Source organism: Chelonia mydas, chromosome 2, assembly GCF_015237465.2.
Source record: "Chelonia mydas isolate rCheMyd1 chromosome 2, rCheMyd1.pri.v2, whole genome shotgun sequence".
NCBI lineage: Eukaryota > Metazoa > Chordata > Testudines > Cheloniidae > Chelonia > Chelonia mydas.
Genome location: NC_057850.1, coordinates 29,584,907 through 29,609,953, shown reverse-complemented (window position 1 = coordinate 29,609,953; position 25,047 = coordinate 29,584,907). Strand labels below are relative to the sequence as shown.

General features: G+C 40.7%; 1 protein-coding gene across 2 annotated transcripts in view; it reads right to left on the bottom strand.

Annotated features, from left to right (window-relative positions):
* Window positions 1-25,047, bottom strand: part of CSMD3 (CUB and Sushi multiple domains 3) — a 1,174,472-nt gene that overhangs the window by 56,525 nt on the left and 1,092,900 nt on the right. For both annotated transcript variants that reach the window (XM_037892097.2, XM_043539165.1), the window contains 4 exons: window positions 21,842-22,015; window positions 14,109-14,291; window positions 11,111-11,287; window positions 6,495-6,674 (listed from right to left, as the gene is read on the bottom strand). In XM_037892097.2, the coding sequence (XP_037748025.1) occupies window positions 6,495-6,674; window positions 11,111-11,287; window positions 14,109-14,291; window positions 21,842-22,015 (714 nt within the window). The remainder of the gene's footprint in view (window positions 1-6,494; window positions 6,675-11,110; window positions 11,288-14,108; window positions 14,292-21,841; window positions 22,016-25,047) is intronic.

Sequence of the window (25,047 nt, the reverse complement as noted above, 5' to 3'; positions counted from 1 at the left end):
GTGTCTGTTGTAACAACCTGCAGCCCAAGAAAGGATATGGGAAGACTCCTGTGGATGTTCTCTGAGACCTTCCATCACACTAGGGGATTCAGCACCTCATTGTGAATCAGTGTCTGGTCTTGCCTTAGCTTGAGGGAATGGGCACATGCCCGCAGAAGAAAGATCTGATATGTGACCTCGCCATATGTGCAAGATGAGAAGGCCCAGTGAATTGAGACACTGAGCTGTGGTTGGCCTCATGCATTTGTCCAGCATGGATATCAGGCCCTGGATCTTCTGGATCTTCTGTCTAGATCTTTGTCACTGAAGGGTCTACCTCCATTCCCAGGTAAAGTCTGTTTGTCTAGGGAATCAGGGAGTTTTTTTCCTGATGTTACTGCAAAGCCATATGCTTAAGAACATAAGACTGGCAATACTGGGTAAGATCAAAGGTCCATCTAGCCCAGTATCCTGTCTTCTGACAGTGGCCAATATCATGTGCCCCAGAGGAAATGAACAGAACAGGTAACCATCAAGTGATCCAAGTGATTGCTTGGAAATCAGGAGTCTGGGCTCTGGCACTGTGTGTTGTGGCCTGTGAGCTTTGCCTTGCTGTGACTACTACAGCCACTTAAGACTCTGGGTGCAAAGGGCGGGTCATAAGGGAGAGTCTTTGTCATGCAGAGGATTTTGATGGTTTGGAGGAAAATTCATCTAAATTGCCTTGGAAAAAATCTGGAGCAGAAGCTTCCCCTGCCAGGGTAACAGTCCCTTCTTGGATACCCTTGGTGTTGGTAGTAACTAGTAGATTGCTGTGCTGGCTTTGATAATGAGGACTGATACTTCTTTTCTGTCTTAGCTACTAATTTCTCTAATGTTTTCCCCAACAGCTGTAAGTTTGGATGCACCGTTTAGAATGAGCAATGACTGTTCGTGGGTGTAACATGACATCCATGCAGCCACCAATTTAGAATCCATTGCAGGTCACAAATCACATCAATTGTTTGCCCAAGACAGGAACTGAGACATCTTACTCCAAGCCAGGATCATGCCCCTAGAAGATGAGCCTCTTGTTTACCATGAAGTAGGTTTTCCTACTAAATGTATGAAAAAATTTTGGTCTGGACAGTTATAGGTGAAGCTTTCAAATTGCTGTGCAGTGTGTCATCACTCCTATGGTATAAGGGTCTTGGAATGAAATCCGCTTCTGAAGGTGTGACCTATGTCTGCTGCACCAACCTTAGGCTCCCCAAATTTATGGATTTTCTTTGTTTCTACCTACCTAAATATTTTAGTTTAACATTTGGTTTAATGAGGTGTCCTCATTTGCCTCATTGGAAAGAGAAAACCTGTATCACAATAATGCTTGAAAGGAAAGATATTTTATTAATAAGTTCCTTGCTGGCCATCATGGAACAGTTTGCAGGTTTTTTGTTTTGTTTATTTGTTGCATGTGTGGTACGTTCCCCCCGGCTGTTTACAAGATGGAGGGAGCACACTATTCATCCTGGCCTGGGGACCACACAACGGATGAGAGGTAGCGGTGACGCAGGCTTCACTTGTGAGAAAAGTTGCTATCTGTCCCCGGATGCTTGAAAGGCTGCTTGCCTACTCCCCAGCCTAGATCGAACCCAAGTAAGTGCTGCAGGAGCAACTTAATATCACCTGGATGTTTATTCAGGAAAGCAAGATCACTTAGAAGGTGGGAAGGAATTTCCCATTTACGCCTCTGTAATCCCATGAAGATGCAGCTCCATGGGTAGTGGAATCCTCAGGTGTGTCTGTACTGGTCAGGGCCTTCCTGAAGTGCTCAAGGCTTTCACGTGGATTCAGCCTGTGGAGCAGGGAGGGGTGGAGAGAGAGCTCCTTTCTCAGGCAGAGCAAGGGTTTACGTCTGATGATCAGAAGGCAAAATTCCCATTCTGACGCTGCCTCAAATCTGAGCCCCGTTCCCTGGCACAGCGAGGGTCTTTGGTTGAAAGCCAGACAGACACAATTTCCATTAGGCTGCAGGCTGAGGCAGGGCTGCACAGGGGGCACAGGCTTCTTTGCATCCCTGGACATTCTGCGGGGTGGGGAGCACTCTGTCTACATTGTGAGCCAGGGGTGTGATTCCCTTGCTTATGTACATATATCCGTGCTAGCTCTCATTGAGCACCTGCAAGTGTAAGCAGCCGTGTAGCTCAGTAGCATGGGTAGTGGCAGTAGAGGCACAGCTGAGCTATGCTGAGTACATACCCTCTGATTTCAGGTGGGTTGGTTCTCAGCGGGGCTCAGCTGTGCCATGTTACTGAGCTACACTGCTACCTATACGCATGCTAGCTTGAGTATGTGTCAGAGGCGGATTACAGTTTTGTGGGGCCCTGGGCCAGAGCAAGTTGGGGCCCTCTCCATCCCTTCTGCCTGCAGTCCACTCTGTCCCCACCCAACGCTCCTCCCAGGGAGCAAGATCAGGGCACAAGGGATTCTTATGCCCACCCCGCGCTCCTGTCGGGGGGAGCAGGGGCAGGGCGCGGGGGCAAGAGTGCTAGGCAGGCAGGAGAAGCCCCCACTCCCTGACCCTGATCCCCGGCAGGAGTGCCAGGCAGGCAGGCGGAGTGGGGCAAGCCCCCACGCCCCGACCCCACTCCCTAGCAGGAGCGCCGGGCAAAGTGGGTCAGCACTCAGGGGCATCAATTTTTCCAGGGCCCTCCATTTGGCTGGGGCCCATGGGCAGTTTTCCCAGTGGCTAATCTGCCACTGGTATGAAGCACATCCCTAGCTTATAGTGCAGGCATAGCCTGTGAGGGAGATAACCCCCAGGACACACTCCCTCAGTGGGAGAAGGCAAAGGAGAAGAAATTTAGCCCCTGATTTTCACCCTACTTTTTCAGTGAAAAAAAGCTGCCTTAAGAAGGAAACACTTGCTTTTGCTTTTGTGGGGACCCAGAGTCTCTGGGTTTTGCAGAACTTAACCCAGAGGATCACAAGAATCCTCTGGTTCACGGTGTGCGGCAGAAGAGTTGTGTAGGTGCTATGCTTCTTTCCACTTGGGCGGGGGGGAGGGAGAGAGAGAGGGAAACAATAGACCAGAAAGGGTCTCATCTTTATGCTTCTTTATGCCCCAGGACTTACCTTCTGGGTCAGCTGAGGGAAGGTCTCCTTTTCCTCCAAACCTCCCTCCTAGTTCTGCTCTCGCTCTCCTAGTGGGGGTTTTCTATGGTGGAATCAAGACTAACTGGTGGGAAAGCACCAATATTCCTGTCCGCTCAGAGCCCCATGTCCTAGCAGAGATAGGGGTGGGTGTTTGGGGGCAGATTGGGCATTTTTTATTTTCTGCTTGGCCTGAGAAAGGTGCTTCACATTTAGAGCACTATTTGGATTTTATCCGATGCTTGCACAGCTGCTCTGCATGCCTGGAAGGGGGCGGAGGAGCTCGGCAGGGAGATGCTGCAGTGGAGGCTCTGGGTGGCTGTGACCACTGTGCTGCTCAGATCCCAGACCAGGAGGAGGTGAGGAGACTTGAAAGCAAATGAAAATGCTTTAACTGACCCCAAAATGGCTAAAAATAACAAATCTAAAAGAAAAGGATGGGAGTGAGTGAACCACCATTTATTTGCTGCCCCGGAGGCAGAACATCTGGGAGCAAACAGGAGAAGGGGGTGTGGTTAGCACTGGCTGTGCTTCAGCTTTGAACTACCTCCAGAAACTGCAGACAGGAGGGGAATAGCGCATATATAACTGAGTTGACGCAGACAATGGGCTGCAGAATGTCTGTTGGCAATATAGGGGAAGCAGGGTCAGGAAAGAATAAGTAAATGACCGCAGCCTCAAAATGAAGGAATAAATGATTTAGTTGGGGATTGGTCCTGCTTTGAGCAGGGGGTTGCACTAGATGACCTCCTGAGGTCTCTTCCAACCCTGATATTCTATGATTCTATGAATAAAAGTGAACACTGCCCTATCAAGGTTCTATCAACAATAACAGCAGAGCTTGAACCATTAATAATGTATATCTGCAGTGGATTCTGCTTGGGGTTTCAGCTGAAATTGGTATTAAAAAAAGAAGTGGATTTAAGACAGTTTTACTGAAAAGTACAATGCCTGACTGACATTTACTTGTGAATGAACACACACATCCTTCTCTTGCGGAGACCAATGTGGGAGAATCACATACATCTAATATTTCAGTGGCAGCTGGAAAATAATGTTTGCATACTCTGAGCAGTTCACTGTCCACTTATTGTATCTAAATTGTACCAAATCCTCCTAACAGTAACAAACAGCTACTATATATTCCAAATAAATTGTTATATATGATACATTCCTTTTGATTACATATTCAAAATAAACTATAATATTAGTTTAAAAGTGTACAACTTGTCATTGTACAGAAATTTGCATGGAATAAAATAAGGAATTTCTGAGAGCATCAGAGATTTCACATATGGTTATTAGTTAATATTTGTACAGTGCATAAGTGTGTACAGTGACTGACTGACAGAAGAGAAGTGTACCTTCCCCAAAGAGCTTACAACCTCTGTCCTCATCTGAAAGTTGAACTTTTCCCTTCATACTCTGGTATGAACAACCCACTACTCCCAGTTCATGTCCTTTGGGTAACAACAGCCCAAATAAGGTAGAGCAAAGTGAAAGACAGGATTAAGGACTTCGATTCCCTCTGAATGGTCAGAAACAGAACTGGCCAAACACAGAGTAAGAGTGAGGTTCTGACGGATGCCTCTGATTCTGCCCCAGCCAGAATTTCTCCTTAGGGGTCCAGCCAAAATTGAAACCCCCTACTCAGACCTCTCCAGCGGGCCTGAGGGAGCCCAAGGCTGAACCTTACTCTAAGATAAATATAACATTTGATGGAAAAAGGGAAGAGAGGCAACATAAAAGCAGAATATGTAAGAGAATCCATCTTGCATTGCCTGACTATTGTGTTCCCTAGCAGACTGATAGGACAACTTTCATTTAAAGAAACAGTATACAAAAAACAGAATTATTGATACGTACACCTCCGATTTAATATATAATAACTCTGATTACCATGCCTGGGATCTATGGTAATAGGCAGTATATGCAGGGAGAAAGAGAGAATTCCTTGTGTAATCAGTTTTGTATGCAAAAACAGTAGTATTTGATGATGGTTAGTAATGAAAAGTAAAAAGAAGAAGAGCATTTTCTTGAACAGCAAAAATTTGGAGCACTTGAGAATGAACTGCATTCAAAACATTGGGAGCAGAACTGAAAAAAAAATGCACCCTACAACACTGACATAGCTGGGAGGAGGAGACAAGGCTTGGTAGGGCATACATGGAAGAAGGAGAGAATAGGGCTGGAGATGCAGATCTGAGAGTCTTCAATTTGAAGACATGAGAGAGAATGAGCCCAACCAAGGGGAAGCATAGACAGAGAAAAGGGAGGATTTATCAAATATTCCTAGAAGATACCTCTCGAAAAGTGGGAAGGAAAAAGAACCACTTGCCAACGCCTGGTTGCAGGTACAATTGGCTAGGTAGGAAAAGAAGAAAGAGAAGGAAGAGTCCCACAAGTCTATGGAGGAAAGAACCTTAAGATGGAGGGGGAGACTCACTATGTTAAGGGTAACAGAAATATCAAGGAGAATGAGCCTGGAGAAGATGCCCTTAAATTTAGCAAGGAAGAGGTTGTAGGTTACTTTGAAAATAGCAGTTTTGATGACATCACTAGAATAGTTTTTTGATGGTACATTACAATAAAATTCAGTTATAAGCTGCCAATTTTTTAACTACAGGCTACAGCAAGAACTTCCCTGTAATACCTGTAAATAAGGGATGCATGTGCAAGCAGATAGGAAGTGTGAAGGATCAGGGGATTTACTCTTTTGTTTTTCTAAGTTACACATGAAGGAGGCAACATCAGATGCCAAACAAATGTACATTAGGGCATCAGCTGGAAATATTTAGACTTTGCCGTTAAAAAACATGCTGAGTATATTAATACTACTGGAGAGTGTTGAACTTCTGTACCCTAAACACGAGAGGGGTTGGCCAAAGATCCTGGTGGGAAGGACAAGCCAGTCCAGTACTATCCAGCCATGGGGGAAAAAATCATTTACTGCAATCTAGACAATTAGAAAGTCCAATACCATCTAGGTTCACAAAAGACACTGCTGAAATATATCATATCCGGTAGATTAACATTATGCAGAAAAAGGGCACACTCCATTAAAAGAAGGGAAGTCACCTGAACTCTCTCAAGCAGAAACTTAGTAAGAGGCTCCTGGAGCCCCAGTAAGATCTACACCCTAACGCTGCTAACACTTTAAATTTTTGAAACAAAATAAAAGACACAAATGGTAAGACAACAATTTTTAAAGCCCCCCCAACTCAATTTACCCTATAGACAAAATAAATATTAACATGTCCAGACATGTTTAGTCTTTGGTTATAATGATGAATGTTTACTTAGTTTGACTAACGTGTTACAGTACACAATAGGTACAAATGTCACACACAAAAATGTTCTGATACCCAAAATCATTGTGATACCTTTACAAGTTGGGATTGTTCCACTCCATGTGCCGTTGGTAGTACAGGTGCGAATTATGGAGCTGTTCAATTCCATTGTATAGCCGGGTTGGCATATATAGGTAACATTTTGTCCAACAACATAATCATCACCATATCTCAAGCCATTAGCTGGTATACCTGGGTCTCCACAACTGATTACTGCAAGTAAGGAGTTGAAGAACAGAAGGTAAATCATTAATGTGACTGTGTATCTGTGAGGAGAAAAAGCACATAGTCAAATTAATGATTTACTGCCAAAAATATAGCAAATGTTTATTTTCAGCTACATTAACATATATATCACTTAATTCATCTACCTAACACAATACGTGGATACGTACTGCAGCTACATTTTAGGGAAAAATTAGTACACCTGTTCAAAAGTGAAAAAAATGGACTGTACTATTTTAATCACTTAAATGTCAGGATTAGAAAATGGCAGTTGGAAAACAAAGACACTAAAAAGAAGTAGGCATATGAGGATAAGCAGAGTTTTTGCCAAGGACCACACAGTGTGAAAGTCTTATCGTACCGCTAATCTTGAGGTTTGGAAAACCTAAAGAAGATCAAAGTAGAAAAAACAAATAAATGTATTGGCCAAAAATAGGCATATCTGCTATAACCCGAGAAGGGAGCAATATGGTACCCTCTACTTTGGATCCCAATGGACTAGTTTCCAATTATGCTTGGTTTAGAGTTTACATAGCCCAGTCCACTATCAGACATGTGTGACTGTCTCTGAGACCACTAAACTGAAGCAAAAGTCTTCAGTGGCTGATTTTACGGCCAATCGCCTGTTGACAGGGGAGTTGACAATGAGCATTCACAACGATTTGGACACATCCACAGGTGAGAGTCTGACAAAGAATGAGGACCAAGGAGAAACCCCTCATTCAAGAAAAAGAAGAAATAGGGATAAATATGCTCATCCTAGCGTAGAGGAGATTGCAGGTTTCAGGACCAGAGCAGGAAGTGGGGGGAGGATGGAGGGGGCCGAGAGTCAGAGTTACAGGAATGGAAGAAGCAGCTGAGAAAGTCTCACTAAACTCAAAGGTTCTGCTGACTCACAGTTGTAAGAATGAGGACTCTCATCAGACAGAGACTGACTGCAAGCCCTGCAGACCCTACCTATGACCGTGACTTAGAGGTCTTAAGTTTTCATGGACTACCTTGAGTCTTTGGTGGATCACATCCCCATTTTCATCAGCAGAGGCATAGCTCTCAGAGTGGGCCAAAGCACATCCATACACTCTTGGCAAATGACCATCTCAGGTTGTTGCTAACTATGGAAAAAGGCACTGGTGTCCCACAGACAGAGGTGACAGTTACTGGTATGTACCAGTAACCATGATGATTGCGCCTCATGTCTTTCCCAATGAAGAATGGAACTACAAGGGAAAGGAGAGGAAAGAAAAAGGAAGCAGAGAAGGACAACCATAGATTCGGAAGGACTGTGGCCTTCCTGATCTCACTGAGTGTGCTGGGACCAGTTAGTTTCTTAGCCACTGTGCTTAGGTCTTCAGTAAGTGACTAACCACCTCAAACTGTGTGATGGGAGGGAGTCCACTTCCAGTACAGCAGCCAGATAAGTCTTTTAGCTATTTAATGCAGAGGAGAGAGATGGAGAAGAAAGTATTGCTATGTCACAAGCAGCATTCTACAAAAAAGGAGAGTCCCTTGAGGAAGTTCTGTAGCTGTTTGTATGGGATCCAATAATTCATAAATGTTCTCCTACAGGACTGATTTGGGGTGAATAAGCTCATGGTAGGAGGTGACAATGCAGGATGCTAGCACTTGCAGAGCTCCTTTGAAAGTGATATGCAGATATTGAGTCTCAGCTGCTGTAAACTGGCATACCTCCACTAAGTCAATCTGGGGACAGAACAAAATGGGAATATTCTGTTCTGGGCACACTGCATTGCCTGCAGCAGATTTTGCTAAAAGATATCTGGCTGGAGGTGCTCTTCCACTCAGCGTCTGAAATGTTTTCCAGAGACTCAAAAAAAGAAAAGTTCCCTTTATACATATTCCTTCTAATAGAGAACATGCGTTCCTAGCTCCATCTGCACTTTGGAAAATTGTTCTAGTATCAACATCTGACAGATTTAAATGATGAGTTAACGTCATCCAAACTGGCCACAGTGCCTGAGATACAGAACAGAAGGACTTTTCCTGTTGTCAAGGAAGACTCTGGACAGGATTCTGAGATATGGCTATACTATAAAGCCTGTTCCTTTTCAGAGAATCCAGGAAAGAGGAGATCACAGGGCTTCACTGCTATCCTGAGGACCACTGGAGGATAGAGAGGGACTGTTTTCTGCTTGACACAGCAGAGTCTCTCTGGAGGGGTTGACTAGATCTATCTGCCCCAGGCTGAGAGACCCATGTAATGGAACTGACCTTGTGTACAATTAGTATGCAGCAATGTCCACTTCAAACAGTTCTTTCAAGGAGGCTGGAACATGTTGGAGGAAGAGAGGTGAGAAACAAAATGGTCAGATGAACTCCTCTCTAGGGAGATTTCCCAAGGTATTAAGTGTTATCACAGCCAGGAATGGCAGAGCTGTGTTAGGACTGACTGATATGGCCGGAAGGGATGGATGATTTGATGGCTTAGCAGCAGATTCATAACTGCTAGGTGGATCCTCTTCTTATCATGGATAAACTGAGCACTTGCCTCACTAATGGACAGACAACTTTTGGTGAGAAACCAACTTCAACTCATCCACTCACAGCGTAAGAGACTCTCCCTGGTCATACTGAATTTTGTAAGGAAAACTCAGATCCCTGTTTTGAATTGTTTTGAATGCAGCAATAGCAAAGTTTGACTGTTGATGTCTGGGTTGGCAACTTTTAGAGGTATAGGGAGGACAATTTGAGAAAGGCGAAATGGGAAAAGGAGGAGATGGGGAGGACAGCTGCTGAACTCAAGGGTCTGTGACCTTTCCTCAGAGAAGAGCTGCACAGAACTGCTCACAGAGGCAGAAAGAATGGGGCTGTAATGCAGTTCTAGCACTTACAAAATGCAGTTCTAGGTGCCAAAAATCAGTTTCAGTTCCTTTGAGGTCTTATTGGTGAGTCATGACTTCCAAGGAGAGGATTCTCTCTCTGTGTGTGTGAGTGAGAGAGAGAGAGAATCAGAAAGTGCTGAAAAGTGCTTAATAGGCAGCATATTTAAAACAAACAAAAGCAAGTATTTTTTTCACACAACTCACAGTCAACCTGTGGAACTCCTTGCCAGAGGACGCTGTGAAGGCCAAGACCATAACAGGATTCAAAAAAGAACTAGATAAGTTCATGGAGAATAGAACCATCAATGGCTACTAGCTAGTATGGATAGGGATGGTGTCCCTAGCCTCTGTTTGCCAGAAGCTGGGAATGGGCAATGGGATGGATCACTTGATAATTACCTGTTCCGTTCATTCTCTCTGGGGCAACTCACTTTGGCCACTGTCGGAAGACAGGGTACTGGGCTAGATTGACCTTTGGTCTGACCCAGTATGGCCGTTCTTATGTTCTAAAAGGTCAAGCACAGGCCAGTGTGGAGTGAAGTTAAATGAAACAATCTGAAGCATGTTTGGTTTTGTTATCTGAACCTATAGTACTAAAACAATATGCCACACATTCAGGGAAAGCAAACAAGTTTTTCATGAACTCCTATGTTGTCTTGCAAGAACTGTCAAATGCTGCAGTTTCTTTTCTGAAACTGTGGTCAGTTAATACATTGTAGATACCCACTGATAACTCCATTAAAATAAAGTGATGTCACAAGTACTGTATGTATAATCTTCGAAGGTCAGGCAATCACGCTTGAACACTACAACAGAAACACTTGAAAAGTTATAGATTGCAATCACTGAGCAGGAAATATAGTATAAGAAGTTACAGAAGTTTTCAAATGTCAAATAAAAATTTGAAATGCACACCACAAACATATTATGCAACCACTTAGAATACTTATAAATAATAAACAAAATGGCAGCTAAAACAATCAAAGTTATAAGAAAAAAAACACTATTCCACAGTTTGCTTTTTTTTTGTAAAAACTAGGAACCATATAGACAAGGATTGAAAAGGCGAATGCATTTGTGAGTGAAAATGATTTTTTTCATGGCAAAGCAAGTAGCGATTGTATTTTATTCCTGTTTCACAAAGAAAACATGCTCAGCAAGTGACCAGCACATTATCATATGAGCAGATGCATCACACAAAACATACACAAAAACGAACACTAACATCACAAAATCTGAACACAAGAAAATACTTTTTACCGTTAGAGGAAAGTTTAAGTGGGAAGAATATATGAATGTACAAGTGCCTTTAAATGTAATACTAGTCAGTATGTTTTAACTCATCTTTCTTCAAACATTTTATTCTTCATATTACACTTACATAATATTTTCATGGTTGAATGTACTTTATGTAAATTACCAAGAGTTTATGAAGTGTTGTGAGGGAACAGCTGGCAGTTAATACCCATATTCTGTATTATTGTATTTACAAGAATGAAGAATTTAATTAAAAACACTAAACAACATCTGATGGGCCATAGTTATGGTTAAACATGAAGACTATTCATTGAAGATTAATCTTACTTGTGCAATTTGGCAAGGATCCAGACCATGTTCCATTGGCAGTACATTGTCTTACAGAAGATCCAGAAAGTATGTATCCTTCCATACAGGAATAAATTACCGAATTAGAAAATGTTGTGCCATCTATACGAAATACTTTCCCATTAGCAGTTGTTCCTGGATTACCACACTGCACAGCTATAAAATAAAATGTTAAATGTATAAGATGTTAAAATGTTAAATTATCAATCAGGTAATGCTCCTTCTGCCAGCATGTTTAAGGGATAGAAGTCTTTGGTAAAGCTGAAGATTTAGCTTTCAAATCCTGTTGACAACATGTGATGACGATGGTTTATTACAATTGTATATACCATAATTTATTTTTATCTTTTTCCTTGGAGAAAAATACATAGGAAATTACACTTAAAAATCTTATGGTAAAATAAAGTTATTTAGGTTGCGAAATCAAGCACAGGAAAGCTAGAAAATGCCAGATTTACGGTTGCCCCTACAACCTCAATTCGGTCCACTTGTGAGTATGCATTATGATACCATTTTTAATTACATTATCACAAACTATTTTTTCCACAGGACTGTGCCTCGTTCAATGCACAGGATGGAGGCTGAAATGAAGAATTAACATTGCACAAGCAACTATAAATCTAGAATTTCTGAACTTTGAAGTACATGGCTTTTCACCTAAATACCATTCTTTAATAAATATAATATAATATAATAAAATATAAGCAAAGCTAAGACAACAGCAGTCTTTATTCCATATACATACCTCCAAGAGGATTTCTAAGATAAATGAATAATAAAGCATCTTAGATATCTTGAAATGTAAAATAATATGATGGCAATCCAGTTTGATAGTAGAAAAGGTCAAAATACAAAGGAAGAAAGCTCAGTTTGGGTGATCATGTCCCCCTACAGATTATAAGATATTTATTTATTTATGTATTACTTTGTATCAGAGTTACATCTGTTCATCAAGAAGAATATTAAAAGCAGGTTTGACCACACCGCACCTAAAGCTGGCATTGTCCAGAAGGAAGGCAGCACTGCTTTATGATGGGGTGGGAGAGGGAACAAGGTCAGAAAATGCTGGGGGAATGCTTTAATGCTAGCGATGAACTCAAGTAGATGCCGCTGGTGCTATGAAGTCGTGGCATATGTGGTTCTTGGCGGTGGCATGTAAATCCTTGGCTCTGAGCACATGGCTGTGCTATGAAGAGATTTGTAAAGAGTTCTTCCAATTTCAGGACCCGAAATGCTGGTCACCGATATGGCCCATCAAGAAGGGACGGGTGCTGCGGTACATGGTGTTTGCAACCCATCTGCGTGAGTCCTCGATGATCCTTGCATAGTGCAAGGGGCAACCGAGTTCATTTGGAAGGATGGGGGTTCACCTATCAGACTTGGGGGGTGACTTGTTTTTTGGCTGTTGTACAAGAGGCCATTGAAAAGTGTCTGGGAACCCAACTGGGTTTGTGGGGAAGGCAGCCCAGCTAATTACTGGTGCCTCCTTGTAGCGGATATCCAGTGCAGGTACTCCATAGGGAAGGCATCCAATTACCAGATAAATGGCCTGGTAAAGGAGGTGCTGGTTAAAGGAACGGAATATTAACCAGTTTGGGGTGCCTATGGTTGGAATGGCAGGGAGCCAATACCCTTTCTTATAGCCCACCTTAACCCTCCTCCAAGGGGGGTGGATAGTAAGGACCTGGTTGGAAATAAAAAGGGAACTGGTGGAAGCCCCCCAGGTAATTACGGAATAAACAGGGGGTTACCTGCACAGTACACTGTTATCTGCCAGGTAGTCCCAGACATCTAATAATAAAGTTGCGGCCTGATTAAATCCATGACAAGTGTGCTCTGTCCTTCTTTGGTTATAGCCAGACAATGTTAATTAAGCTGTCTCCTTCAAAATAAGATGGCTATCTCTTAAAGACAGAACAATCCATAATAATAAAGTGGATAATAAGAGAAAAGAGGCTTTTAAATTTTCTTCTGCTATTCAGGAAGCTTTTTTCTCAAACAGGGTCTGTTGGGAATTACTTCTTATTTGTGAAATCAAGATGACTGAAGTACCATAAATGATTCTCCATAAATATCTGGTTAGGTCTTGTTTTTATGGTAATACATCTTGCTCCACAGTTCTAGAGTGATTCGTTTTAAGTAACTCAAATTAGGTTTTTCATTTTCTAATAGTGAGCAACATATATTAATCAGTAAACAAAATTTATAGTTTAATCATTTATGACATATTATATGTAGTATAATGAAATTCTAAAAATAATTGAATTTCTCCTTCCACTGGTATTCATATTTACAATAGCTGTAACTAGGAATGAAGCACTCAGGAAAGCATTTGTCAAAGGAAAAAAAACAATATTAAAAAAGTGAGGTCTACAGGGCTTACCTATTTTTTCCTCCTAGGAAAAAAATATGTAGTTGGTACAAACTGGTGGAAGGAGGATGGGAGAGAGAAAGTAATGGTTGTCTCAAAAGGCTATGAATTTATCATCTCTAGTTATTGATTTGAACTGTACCCAGGCAACCAAAAACGATTATTATCTTATAGCTGTTTCAGTCTCTGTGTGAAAAGATTTGTGGTCTCGAGTCAGTACCCACTGGACAAGTATCTGCATCACAAGAACTATGACATACAATTGGCATTGTGGTCAGCATTTACAGCAGAAATGGCATGATTGCCTGGCTGGTGGGAAGAAGAGGGCAATGCTTTCTGGCTTGGGGGAGGAGGAGAAATGTAAGACTGCTGGAAGAGCAGTCAGCTCAATGCTAGATGTTGTCCCTCCAGAGCAAAGTAGAGGTTACAAAGGTACACTTGTAAGCAGATATGGAGAAGACTACTCTTCCACTGCCTGTACTCTATCTGTCCTGTGGCTAAATCAAGCAGTTTAACCTCCAGGGATTTCACTCTGGCAACCTTTCACTGACATTACATTCATTTTAAGGATATATACATAAAATATATTTTCCTTTTGTGATTTACCTTTACACTCTGGCTGTCTTCCTGTCCAGGTTCCATTTCCCAAACACGTTCTTTCTTCTGATCCATGAAGGATATAACCAATCTCGCAGTTGAAACGTACAGTACTTTTAATTTTAAAATCACTGTCTTCTCTAGAACCGTGGCCTGGGATTCCTGGATCCCCACAAGAACCAGCAGTGTCACCTAGAATTTATAAAACAAAGATTTTCACATGACTATAACATTTGATACACTACACTACTATATCAGTACTGTAGGACTATTTTACAGCTACTGACTTGAACTATAAGGCCCAGATTTTTAAAGGTATTTAGGCATTGCTTCCCATTGTTTCCCTTTTGAAAATTAGATTGAGCTCTTAAATCAGTTAGGCATTGCAACACTGAGCAAAGCCAAGCCTAAATACCTTTAAAAATCTGGGTCCAGGCCCTTTACTTGGCTTTTTAAATTATTTGGTAGCTACAAAGATACCTTTGTAACGCAGATTTAAGTGAAGCGTAAACAGCATACAGAAATTATACGTTTCTCAGGTAACTGGCCAAGCTTGTGAAGGCCTTACACTCAGATTGATGGCTTTTCCATGTTTGCATTTATACATGTATGTAATGTGATAACATTTGAATGCTGCATCCAATCAATTCCAAAATTTCCAGGAATGTTCTAGGCATTAATGGCCAGAATCCTATTGATTTGGGGGGAAATCAGAAAAAAACGAAAGAGGGAAAGTAGAGGACAAATGGAGCCCCTGCTACTTTATTAGCACAACCAAAGCTTCAAGTACCTCTGCAATTTTCTGTGGATCAAACAGGTTTATGGCACCAATTAACTCTTTTCAGCACTACAGAACAATACCCCTGCTTATCCTCCAAGTAGAGTTCAACATGTTGACACCTGACTGATTTATCTCCCAGACAGAAAGAATAATGGAGGGGCATATTTGGGGGCTTAAAGTAAAAAGGGGTCATGCACAGAGCCCTTGGCATGGGAAAGACTAGGGTAATCCTGGTATGGGGTCAGTGGGCAATAGGGCCACACAGAGCCCCTAGCATAGGAGAGAAGGTGGCAGCTGGAAAATAGGGGACAGACAGAAAATAGGGGAAAATGGGGGGGGCAGCAGTGGGAAATTGGGTGGAGGGGGTAATAAAGATTCACACAGAGACCTTGCCATGGGGGAGGATAGGGAACCCTAGAATGGGTGGAGGAGGAATAGGGGCATAAAACCCGCAGTGGCAAGGAAATTGGAAGACCCTTTCCATGCTTATTGAATCCTGACATTTCTACCATGGGGGCAGGTGAAATGAGGTATATAGAGAACTTCTGTCATGGGGGTGGAGAATGGGGGACCTTGGAATGGGAGAAGAGAGGCCACTCAGAGCCCCTGGCCTGGGGAGAAAGGTGGGAATGGGGGAGAAGGGTATGGGGCAAACAACTCCTGTCAAAGAGGGAAATTGGTGTACCCTGTTATAGAGGAGGGAATATGGAGGGAAAAGGGAAATGGGGGCACACACAGAGAGACCTTCCAAGAGGTTAGAATGTGAGAACCCTTGAATGGAGAGATGGGGTAATGATGATGCACAAAGAATTCCTGGTGAGAGGATTCAGAAGCTTAGTATGGGAGGAAGGGAGTGGTCACACAGAGCATCTGATGTGTGGGGAAGGGAGAATGGAAGTCCTGAAAGAAAGTGGGAATGGGAGTGCACACAAAGCCATTGGCATGTGGGGTGAATGGGGGGCCCTAGGTTAGGTAAGTCGGGGGCACGCAGAACTACTGGCAGGGAAGAGACTGGGGGACTTGCAGGGAATCCCTGAAATAGAGGGAGATGAGGGGATGGCATACGAGGAGCTTGTGGGAGGGATGCAAAGACCCCTAGTGCGTGCAATAAACTCAGGCTTCCCAAGCTACAAAATGCTTGTCCCCCTAGTTTATACCATTTTATGTTACATTAGGACACACCTGAGCTAAATGGCTAATGATTTTGTATTAGGGTTTAGTTCCAGAGTTTGGTGTGAGAGCCACAAAAAAACCCCATGGTTCTTCATTCAGAATGAGATGTTCCAAGGTCACTGACTTACAGATGAATTTCCTGTTCATTCAAGTTTCTTGTAACACATGTTTTCTAATAGTACTGCAGTGCATACTTGACATTTTAATGTTATCACTGGAGTGGCAACATTGCTGCCATTGTATGTGAGCTTTAGTCAGCATTTTTCTCAACACCAACTATTTGTCATGGTTTTCAGCTACTTCCAGCTGAAAGACAGTATGCTGAATAAAATCTCATTTCAGCTGACATTCTATTTATGTTTTATAAAGTAGATGGTGGGAAAAAGTTAACAGTTTTGCCATTTCTAATATACACAGCGCAAAATAAATGTTTTGCAAACAGTGGCCAAGATTTTTTGAAATAAAAATCTAAAATCCATATTTAGGACCCTAAATAAGTGTCCTGATTGGGGGTGGGGATAGAGCTCCAAGCAGTTCCCAGTGTAACCACTTGGTGTCTCAGCACTTTTGAATATCAGATCACTTATTAGGGTTTCTAAATACAGACTTAGGACGATAATTACAAGTTCCTCTTTTTGAAAATGCTGGCCACTGTCCTTTTTGATAAATATCTTTGAAGTATTTTTGGACAAAAGCACAGTTGACTACACAGGTAACCAAATTTAACACAAAAAATGTAATAACGGGTCAGAGCCTCAGCTGGCATAAATTAGCATTCAATTTTTCAGTGAATTCGGTGGCCCTATACTAACTTACAGCAGCTGAGGTTTTGGCCCAAAGACCTAAAGCACATGGATTTTGTGACATTTTACAAATAATAAAGAGTATAGTCTCTTGCACTAACAAGGATCTAAAGGAAAATCATAATATCATTATTGAGCCGAACTCTGCTTTCATTTACAATGGTTTAAATCTAGAGTAAAAACTTTAACTACAACTAGTATAAAATGCACTTACCAGAGAGCATCAAATTATGCCTTTATATTAGCAATAACTAGGTAAATACATGCCAGTGCTAAAATGTATGCATAAATGGGGTAAATAATATTCTCTCCCTCTCTCTAATAACCCATGTAGGTATTTAACTGAACTTAAATATCAGAGTCATAAGGACATGCTGTTATCGGTGGGAAACAGTGAGAACCCAGTGCACTCACATTTTGACCAGTGAATGACAGATCCCTGGCATGTATGGACTCAGTGGAGCTTAGGAAAAACTGGGGCATCAGAGGTGGCGGGGGGGGGGGTGGTTAGTGACAGAGAGATAGCACTTGCCAACCAGCCCCATCAGCACAGCAGGGTGCTGAATGCAAACCAGAACTAGCAGATGTATTTTACCTATTTCCTCTTTTCACCAGCAGAAACATCTTTTGAGTTGAGTAGTGAGGGAGAGTCATATGGGAAGCACTGGATTGTTTTGCTTTGTGATTTATGCAGAAATGTATAATATATGAGCAATGTTTATGCCCTGGCTGGGATGATTTAGTTGGGGATTGGTCCTGCTTTGAGCAGGGGGTTGGACTAGATGACCTCCTAAGGTCCTTTCCAACCCTGATAATCTATGATTTTATAATAATAATTTAGTAGTAGTAGTAGTAGTAGTGCTCATTCTAGTCCAGGTAGCTAAGTAAATCCAGGGCTGGTCTGTGGGTTTAACCCATTCAGTATTTTGCATCCCATGTTTATCTTCCTTTGCCTGTCACAAACTCAGGAAAAAACAGCAGCACTGGGCATCTCTTAACAGTAGTGCATCTCCAGAAGGCTGAGGTTGGGGATCTGTAGGGTTTTTTATTTGTTTGTTTGTTTTTTATTAGGGACACAGATTCTCTTTTACCCCAACACACAGTCACAAAAAGAGGTAAAATCTGCTTCAGAGAAAAGTAAAATGATTTCAATGAAGTTAAACAGTATTGAACTGACCCCTCATTTCTGAAAAGTTTCCAACGTGGTAATGTAGTATTATTAGAATGTGATCTTTCTGCCATGTGGGAAAAAATGCACAGAACCCTATCTATTCTCATTCATTGGTGCTTACTAGCATTAGAAAATTTCCTCATTCTTATGAGTGAACGAGCTAGTTGTAGATATGATAGCCAACATGTTCACATTTGGACCTCTAAATTTAGGTATCAAAATCTTTCTAGGGCACCTACATTTATTTATTTAGATTCCCATGACCCCAATCATTAGAGTACTTGAGCAGCCAGATTTTCAAAGATGGTGAATATCCACAACTCCCCAAACCCAAAATACAGTCAAGTCAATGGAGGTTCTGAACACTCAGGATTTCCAAAATTCAAGCCACTTATTGAGGTGATTAACTTAAGACATCAAGTTTGAACATTATGGTCACTATGTTTTAGGCATTACACCAAAAGTGCCCTAGTAAAGTGGTTAGGGTCCTAATTTTGGATACATCCCCTACATTTTGTCCATCTTGTCTATTTAGATTGCAAAACATTCAGGACAGGGAGCGTCTACTACTCTGTATTTGTACAATGCCTAGTACAATGATCCCCATTTTCAACCAGTTCCTAGGCACTACTCCTACTGCTACAACTTTTATTGTGATTGAAGTAAAAAAGGGCTTTGTGCCTTACAAAGGTGTGTCATACCTTTCCCTAATAAATTAATCCCATTATGCGCTCTGATCTGCCATCTTTTTGTTACTAATATACAGACTTAAATCTATTTGTTAAAAAATGTCTAGGAATGATTACCTTGACCTTCCAAGGGAGGTTAATCACAGTCCAGCTTGATGGAATGTTAGAGTGGACTAGCAAAAAGACCATGTGTTAGTGACTATTTTTATCATAAAATGACAGTGGTAATGGCTCCAATAGTGTTATGTAGACAATAATAATGTTGACCTCCTAATTGCAGGGATTCAACCATGATTTTCTCCGTCTATATGCAGATACTTTCTGCCCCCACATCTGGACCAAATTTTCTGCTGGCATAACTCCACTGATGTTACTAGAGTTACACCAGAACTACACCAGCAGAGAATTTGGCTTTCCATTTTTATTGAAGGTATCCATGGCCAGACAGCTTATTTAAATGCATGGCAGTGACTATGCTGAATGTAACAGTAATTTTGAGTTTCTGTGAGTTCCATAATAATTCTGCTCTCTCCAGATGACACGTGTGTGATTCCTGAAAGGTGTTTGTCAAAAAACATCAGCTGATGTCAGTGGGACAACTCATCTCCTACTAGCTCTGGATCTGAAGCATAATTTAAAATGCAGATGGCCAAGCAGCAGACTGCTTCAGGAAACACATGACAAACCTATGGGAATTCCTGCCTATACTAAAAAGGGCTGTGAATCCTCTCACTTTTTGTCTCTTTTTGTACGGCTTTCTAATATGCTCCATGAAACAACCTAGGCACCAGGTCCAAGTCTTTTATTTATTTATTTATGAAACATGGAATTAAAGTTATAGAAAATATTAGTGAAAAATAATGACTTCACATAATTTCAGGTTGCCAGAGCTAGTGGTGTTTTGTTTTCAGATCTAATATAAGTGGGTGACATCATTAAGGTTCTACCCACTTTATACCAAATCTGAGTTTTGCTCAATGTGACCCACATTTGAATCTCTGCAAATGCAGAAGTATATAAAGGTTTCTCTTATAGAAGTTGGCTTCATTTTTTCCTAGACCCCGATTTGACCTTTGAGCTTCCCCACAGTATGTGTGAGAGTGAGAGAACATCTTAATTAATTTTTTTAAAATTGTATATATTTATTCATTTACACTATTTTGAAGTACTTATCTCAATTATCAAATGTAATATCCACAGAGTTGTGAAAAAACTATTGTTTTATGTTCACTAAAATGTATGTGAATATTTTTTACAGTCTAATTCTGTGTGTGTCTGCACCCTACTCTTTGGATATTTTTAAGTTTGGAGTTTCGTTTAAATCCAGAAACTCAAAGACTAATTCTGTTGATATATATATATACATACACACACACACACACACACACTCTCTCTCCTGGTTTTAAAAAAACTAGGTTTGGCGAATCCAGTCTGCATTTCAAATTTATAAATAGATTCAAATTCCATGCTGTTTTTCACAGGATGAGCAGCTCTAATCATCATATGCAACAGGAACCTGAACCTGCTTCCATTGAAGTCAGTGGCAATACTCCAACTGATTTCTATGAGAATATACCCTGGGTGAAATTAGGTGAAAAATTATAAAAGTGAACAATCATATGTTATGGTGATAAATGAAGATTTATGGAAGAAGAGGAACTGATGGAGCAGGATAACAACATCAGCAGGTGTTCTTAACCACATCTACCTGCCGGATGTCTTACGAACAGGCTTAGCCCCTGAGTAAACCCTGACTCACTGAAAATAATAGTTATTTGACTTATCACATCACTACTATGCTGGTTCAGGCAAAGTGAGCAAGTAAGCAATCTGACTTCAGGCAGGACATGCCCATTTTCTTTGTGGTCAGGCTCCCTTTTGGATCTTAACAGCAAGATCTTCATCTAAAATTATTATTTTCATTATAATTATTTATCATTTCTATTTTAGTAATACTAGAGATACCAGCTGAAATTAGGGCCCCATTGTGCTAGGTGCTGTACAAATGTATATTAACAGAGTGCCTAAAATTCAGAATTTACAGTCTAAATAGCCAGAGAAATAAAAGGTGGGGAAAATGAAATATTATTAAAAAGCCAAAGGCTATTCTGAATTATATCAAATTTGGCCATGAGATTAGGATGGCAGCAGAGTCTAGGATGTCAGACTAGCACATCATTTTCTGTGTAGGCAGAACTCAGGAGGGAATATGGCCCATGGCTTCTTCCTAGTTCCTGAACATTAAAATAGCTATGTTCTTATAATCAAAGCAATATAGATCTGAAAATGCTCCAAGATGAAAATATTGATTGCTGTAACTTATGTGACGGAAGTATGATGTTGCCAAGAGAAAAAATAAACTTGTGTATTTATTGAGAAGTAAAACTTAGCGAAGACGAGAAACGGGCTTGAAGTACAACCCCAGATCTAAAAGCCCCTTAACTCTGTGTATGTCTCAGATATGTATTTCTCAGTTGGCCTCTCTAGGTCTACTGGACCAAACCAAAAGCATGGATTGGAGCACTCCTCAGCTTTGGTATGTTCAAAATGAGGATCTCATTTTTTTGGATTTGGGCCCATTTCCATTCAATATGATTCACTAGTTACCACGCAAAACCAAAACAACCTCATCCCATGCTTGAAATGAGTTAGAGCGCTTGAGGCTTTACAGAAAGGGCAGATGCAATACATATTTTAGACTTAACTTGAGGGCTGTGAGATCAAATCATGAGTCACTTTTCAAGTTATACAAAATTGAAATCATTATCTTGAGGAAATAACGGTGCAGGAGGTCGCCCTCTGGAAACCAATATTCTTATCAGCAATGTGCATACAATAAAAATATACATGTTCAAAGCTAAATGGTCACTTATCCCATCCCTTCGAGCATGTCATTTCCCTTCATATTAAATGTTATTAACAAAGTTCAGCTTTCCCACTGGATTGGCTTGTAAAAATAATTTTACTTATTTTTATGGCACTTCTACCAACTGCATATTTTTGATGGATATTTTTAATATATTATTTGTTTTTCAAATAATAAAACAAGCAAATAGACTTCCGCCAAAACCTATGGAAGTTTAAAATGTTTTCAAGAGCACGTTCACATACTTCAAAAGCAGTACCTGAGCAATGAGGCAGAGATCCACTCCAATGTCCATTTAATTGACATGTGCGAGATGATTGGCCTAATAGTGATCGCCTTCCTGTGCAAGTATAATGAACAGTAGACCCAAACGTATACTTCTCTCCAGACAGGACTGCATTAGGAGGAATGCCAGGATGGCCACAGTCAATCACTACAATACATAATTATTGAAGATAAAAAAATATTATAATCACCGATCAAACATCTTACATTTACCATTAGAATTCCCATATTTTATACATACATCTTGTGAAGAAGCTGGATTCTTTAATGTCAATTTATTAAATATGAATGATATATCAAGAACCAAATCCTGACAGATGCTGTGAAACAGATGTCTCTTGAAGGGTCATGTGTACATTATCCAAAAATAATGATAATATGCTTCTAACATTTCTGCTGAGATGAGCCCTAAGGTCCAGGCATTAGATGTATGTATATATATAAAAAATACACAAGATGCCTGTACCTTAGGGCTGGTCTCCGCATAACTATATCTATATAGCCATTCAGAGTAGAACTATTCTACTTTGGGTGCAGAGGGAGGCTATATGTAGGGGTCACTGCTAGCTCCCATTTTATAAATGCATATACGTGTGGCTCACATCCACTGATCTTAAATCATTGCTCATGATACTCCCATGCAGCTCCTTCTACGGGCTAGAATTATGGGCAAAACCTTTTGCTTGATTTCCTGATGTGTTTATGGGGAGCAGGAATTGGGTCCCAATATTTTGAAATATAAAGACCATATTTTGCCTTTAAGGCTATGGCCTGTCTTAGGGGCAATGCGGAGTCCCAAGGGTAGCTTGTGAAGCAATTATGCCTGAGCTAGGTACAATTCCTTTGTAAGCTCTCAGTGCACCTGGGAATTGAAAACACTTGGACCATCCTTTAACAGCTCCACCTTTTCCACCTCCTTTCCCCACCCTACTTTCTTTGGAGGAATGTGTCTCCCTGGGAGCTAGGGATCAGGGCTTTAGAAAAGCCAATTTACACATAAGCAGTGTTCCTTTCAGGCTGAATTAGCTTTTTATTAAGATTGACTCAGAAGCTTTTATCCTTACACCTTTAGGGTGTGTGCTGCGTGGACTGCAGACAGTGATACCTGACCAATGTTCAACTTCATATACAACACTGGTAGCAAACTCTAACTGCAACAGTGCAGAAAAGGAGATGTAAGCTGATATTATGTAATTACACTGAAGACAGCAAAGAGAGAATTCCATAATAAGTGATGCTGACTACTTTTTTTCTTTTACTTGTCTCTTAAACACACCTATAACAAAATCTTGTGAGAAGCATTTGTAGAAATTGGTCAAAAATAGTATTTTACAAAGTTCTGCATTTTAAATCCTGGTAAAGCCATTGAAATTGTTTCAGCAATCTAATATCTATTAGAAAGTTTTATAAAAGTTATAAAGTTGTCATGTTTAGCCCAACAGGCATCTATTTTATAAGAATAAAATAAAGAGAAAAAAGGCCTTATGCACTACTATGTAGAAAAGCAGACACATGGATTATGTATGTCAAGGAAACAACGGTTTGCCCTGCAGTGCTGAAAAGAAATAAAAAGTCTGCTGGAATTTGAAATGGGGCACATTTTCAAGTAAGATTTAATTGCTCTTATATTTATCTATTGGAAAAAAAATGTTGTTAAGTTTCAGTGTACATATCAGTGACTTGAAAGTAAAAATCCTTACAAGAACATGTACTTATTTAAAAGCAACCATTAAAAACCCAGAGAATTCAGAGCGAAGGTTGGACTTTGAAGGAGACCAAACATTGCACTTATGAAAATGCAGAGTGTTAAGGCATCCAAATCACCTTATTTCTGTCCCCATAACAATTCTAGCCTTGCATCTCCCCCTCTTTGTTACTTTACGCCTACTTTGTGGGACGTGTTAATGTCGGATCAAAGACATTTTTTTCTAAGTGCTTCACGAAGACTATGGCTTAGAGCAGCAAATATCTTGATAATAGAATAGCCACTGTACTGATTTAGTAAACTGCCACTTCCACCCTCCCATCCTCCCTTCATCATCTTCTTCCATAAGGGCTTAAAGAGAGGCATTCAATCTAAGGTTGTGGACATATTAGATCTGAAGAAGACTGCAAGGTTTTTAGCACTGAAATTGTGCATAACAGACCACTGGTTGACTACATATGGTACATGATTAATGCTGTGTGAAGATCGTCATTCACTAACCTTAGCTCTTGTTATTATAGCATTATAATTTAATGATCTCAGGCTTGGAGTTTTGCACTTATACACTCAGTCTGTACCACATTTGTATAATAGTTGGCATGTGTTTTCTGAAAAGTGATGAGCATTCTGGCCTCGATCCAGCAAATCATTTAAGTGTGTGCTTAACTTTTGTCCAATGACTGCTATGTGAAAATTAAGCATGTGCTTATGTGCTTTCTGGATGAGAATGCTCAGCGCTCTGCAAGTTTAAGTCCCTAATGAAAAGGGGGGAAAGACTGCCATTAATCTGCTATTTTTAATCAAACAACTATAACATGAATTCTGTTTGTGGATTGTGCATGGCTGTAAAGGCGGTCAAATTAGAAGATGATTAATAGTAAGGCATTTTAATGATGTAGTTACAGATGAGATGAAACTGCTTATTATGAATGGATAAGGTTCTTTTAGAGTCCCTGGGTTTCTTTTTCCCTCAGGGCATCACTATTGAGACAGAGCTAAGGTTATGACAGTGCCTTACCTGTGCATTTTCATGCTTTCATATGTTTGGCTTTCCTTTCCATTTAACCTTAACTCTGAATTTTTTCAGAGTGGTAGCCGTGTTAGTCTGTATCAGCAAAAATAATGAGGAGTCCTTGTGGCACCTTAGAGGCTAACAAATTTATCTGGGCATAAGCTTTTGTGGGCTAAAACCCACTGCATCAGATGCATGGAGTGGAAAATACAGGAGCAGGTATAAATACGTGAAAAGATGGGATTTGCCTTACCAAGTGTATTTCATGTATTTATACCTGCTCCTGTATTTTCCAGTCCATGCATTTGATGAAGTGCGTTCTAGCCCATGAAAGCTTATGCCCAAATAAATTTGTTAGTTTCTGAAATTTTTGGATTTCTAATGGCTGTTTTTGACAACTACACCATTCCGGTAATGTTTTTTCTGCTTCATAGGGACCCCAAACTTTAATGCCAGTTTAACA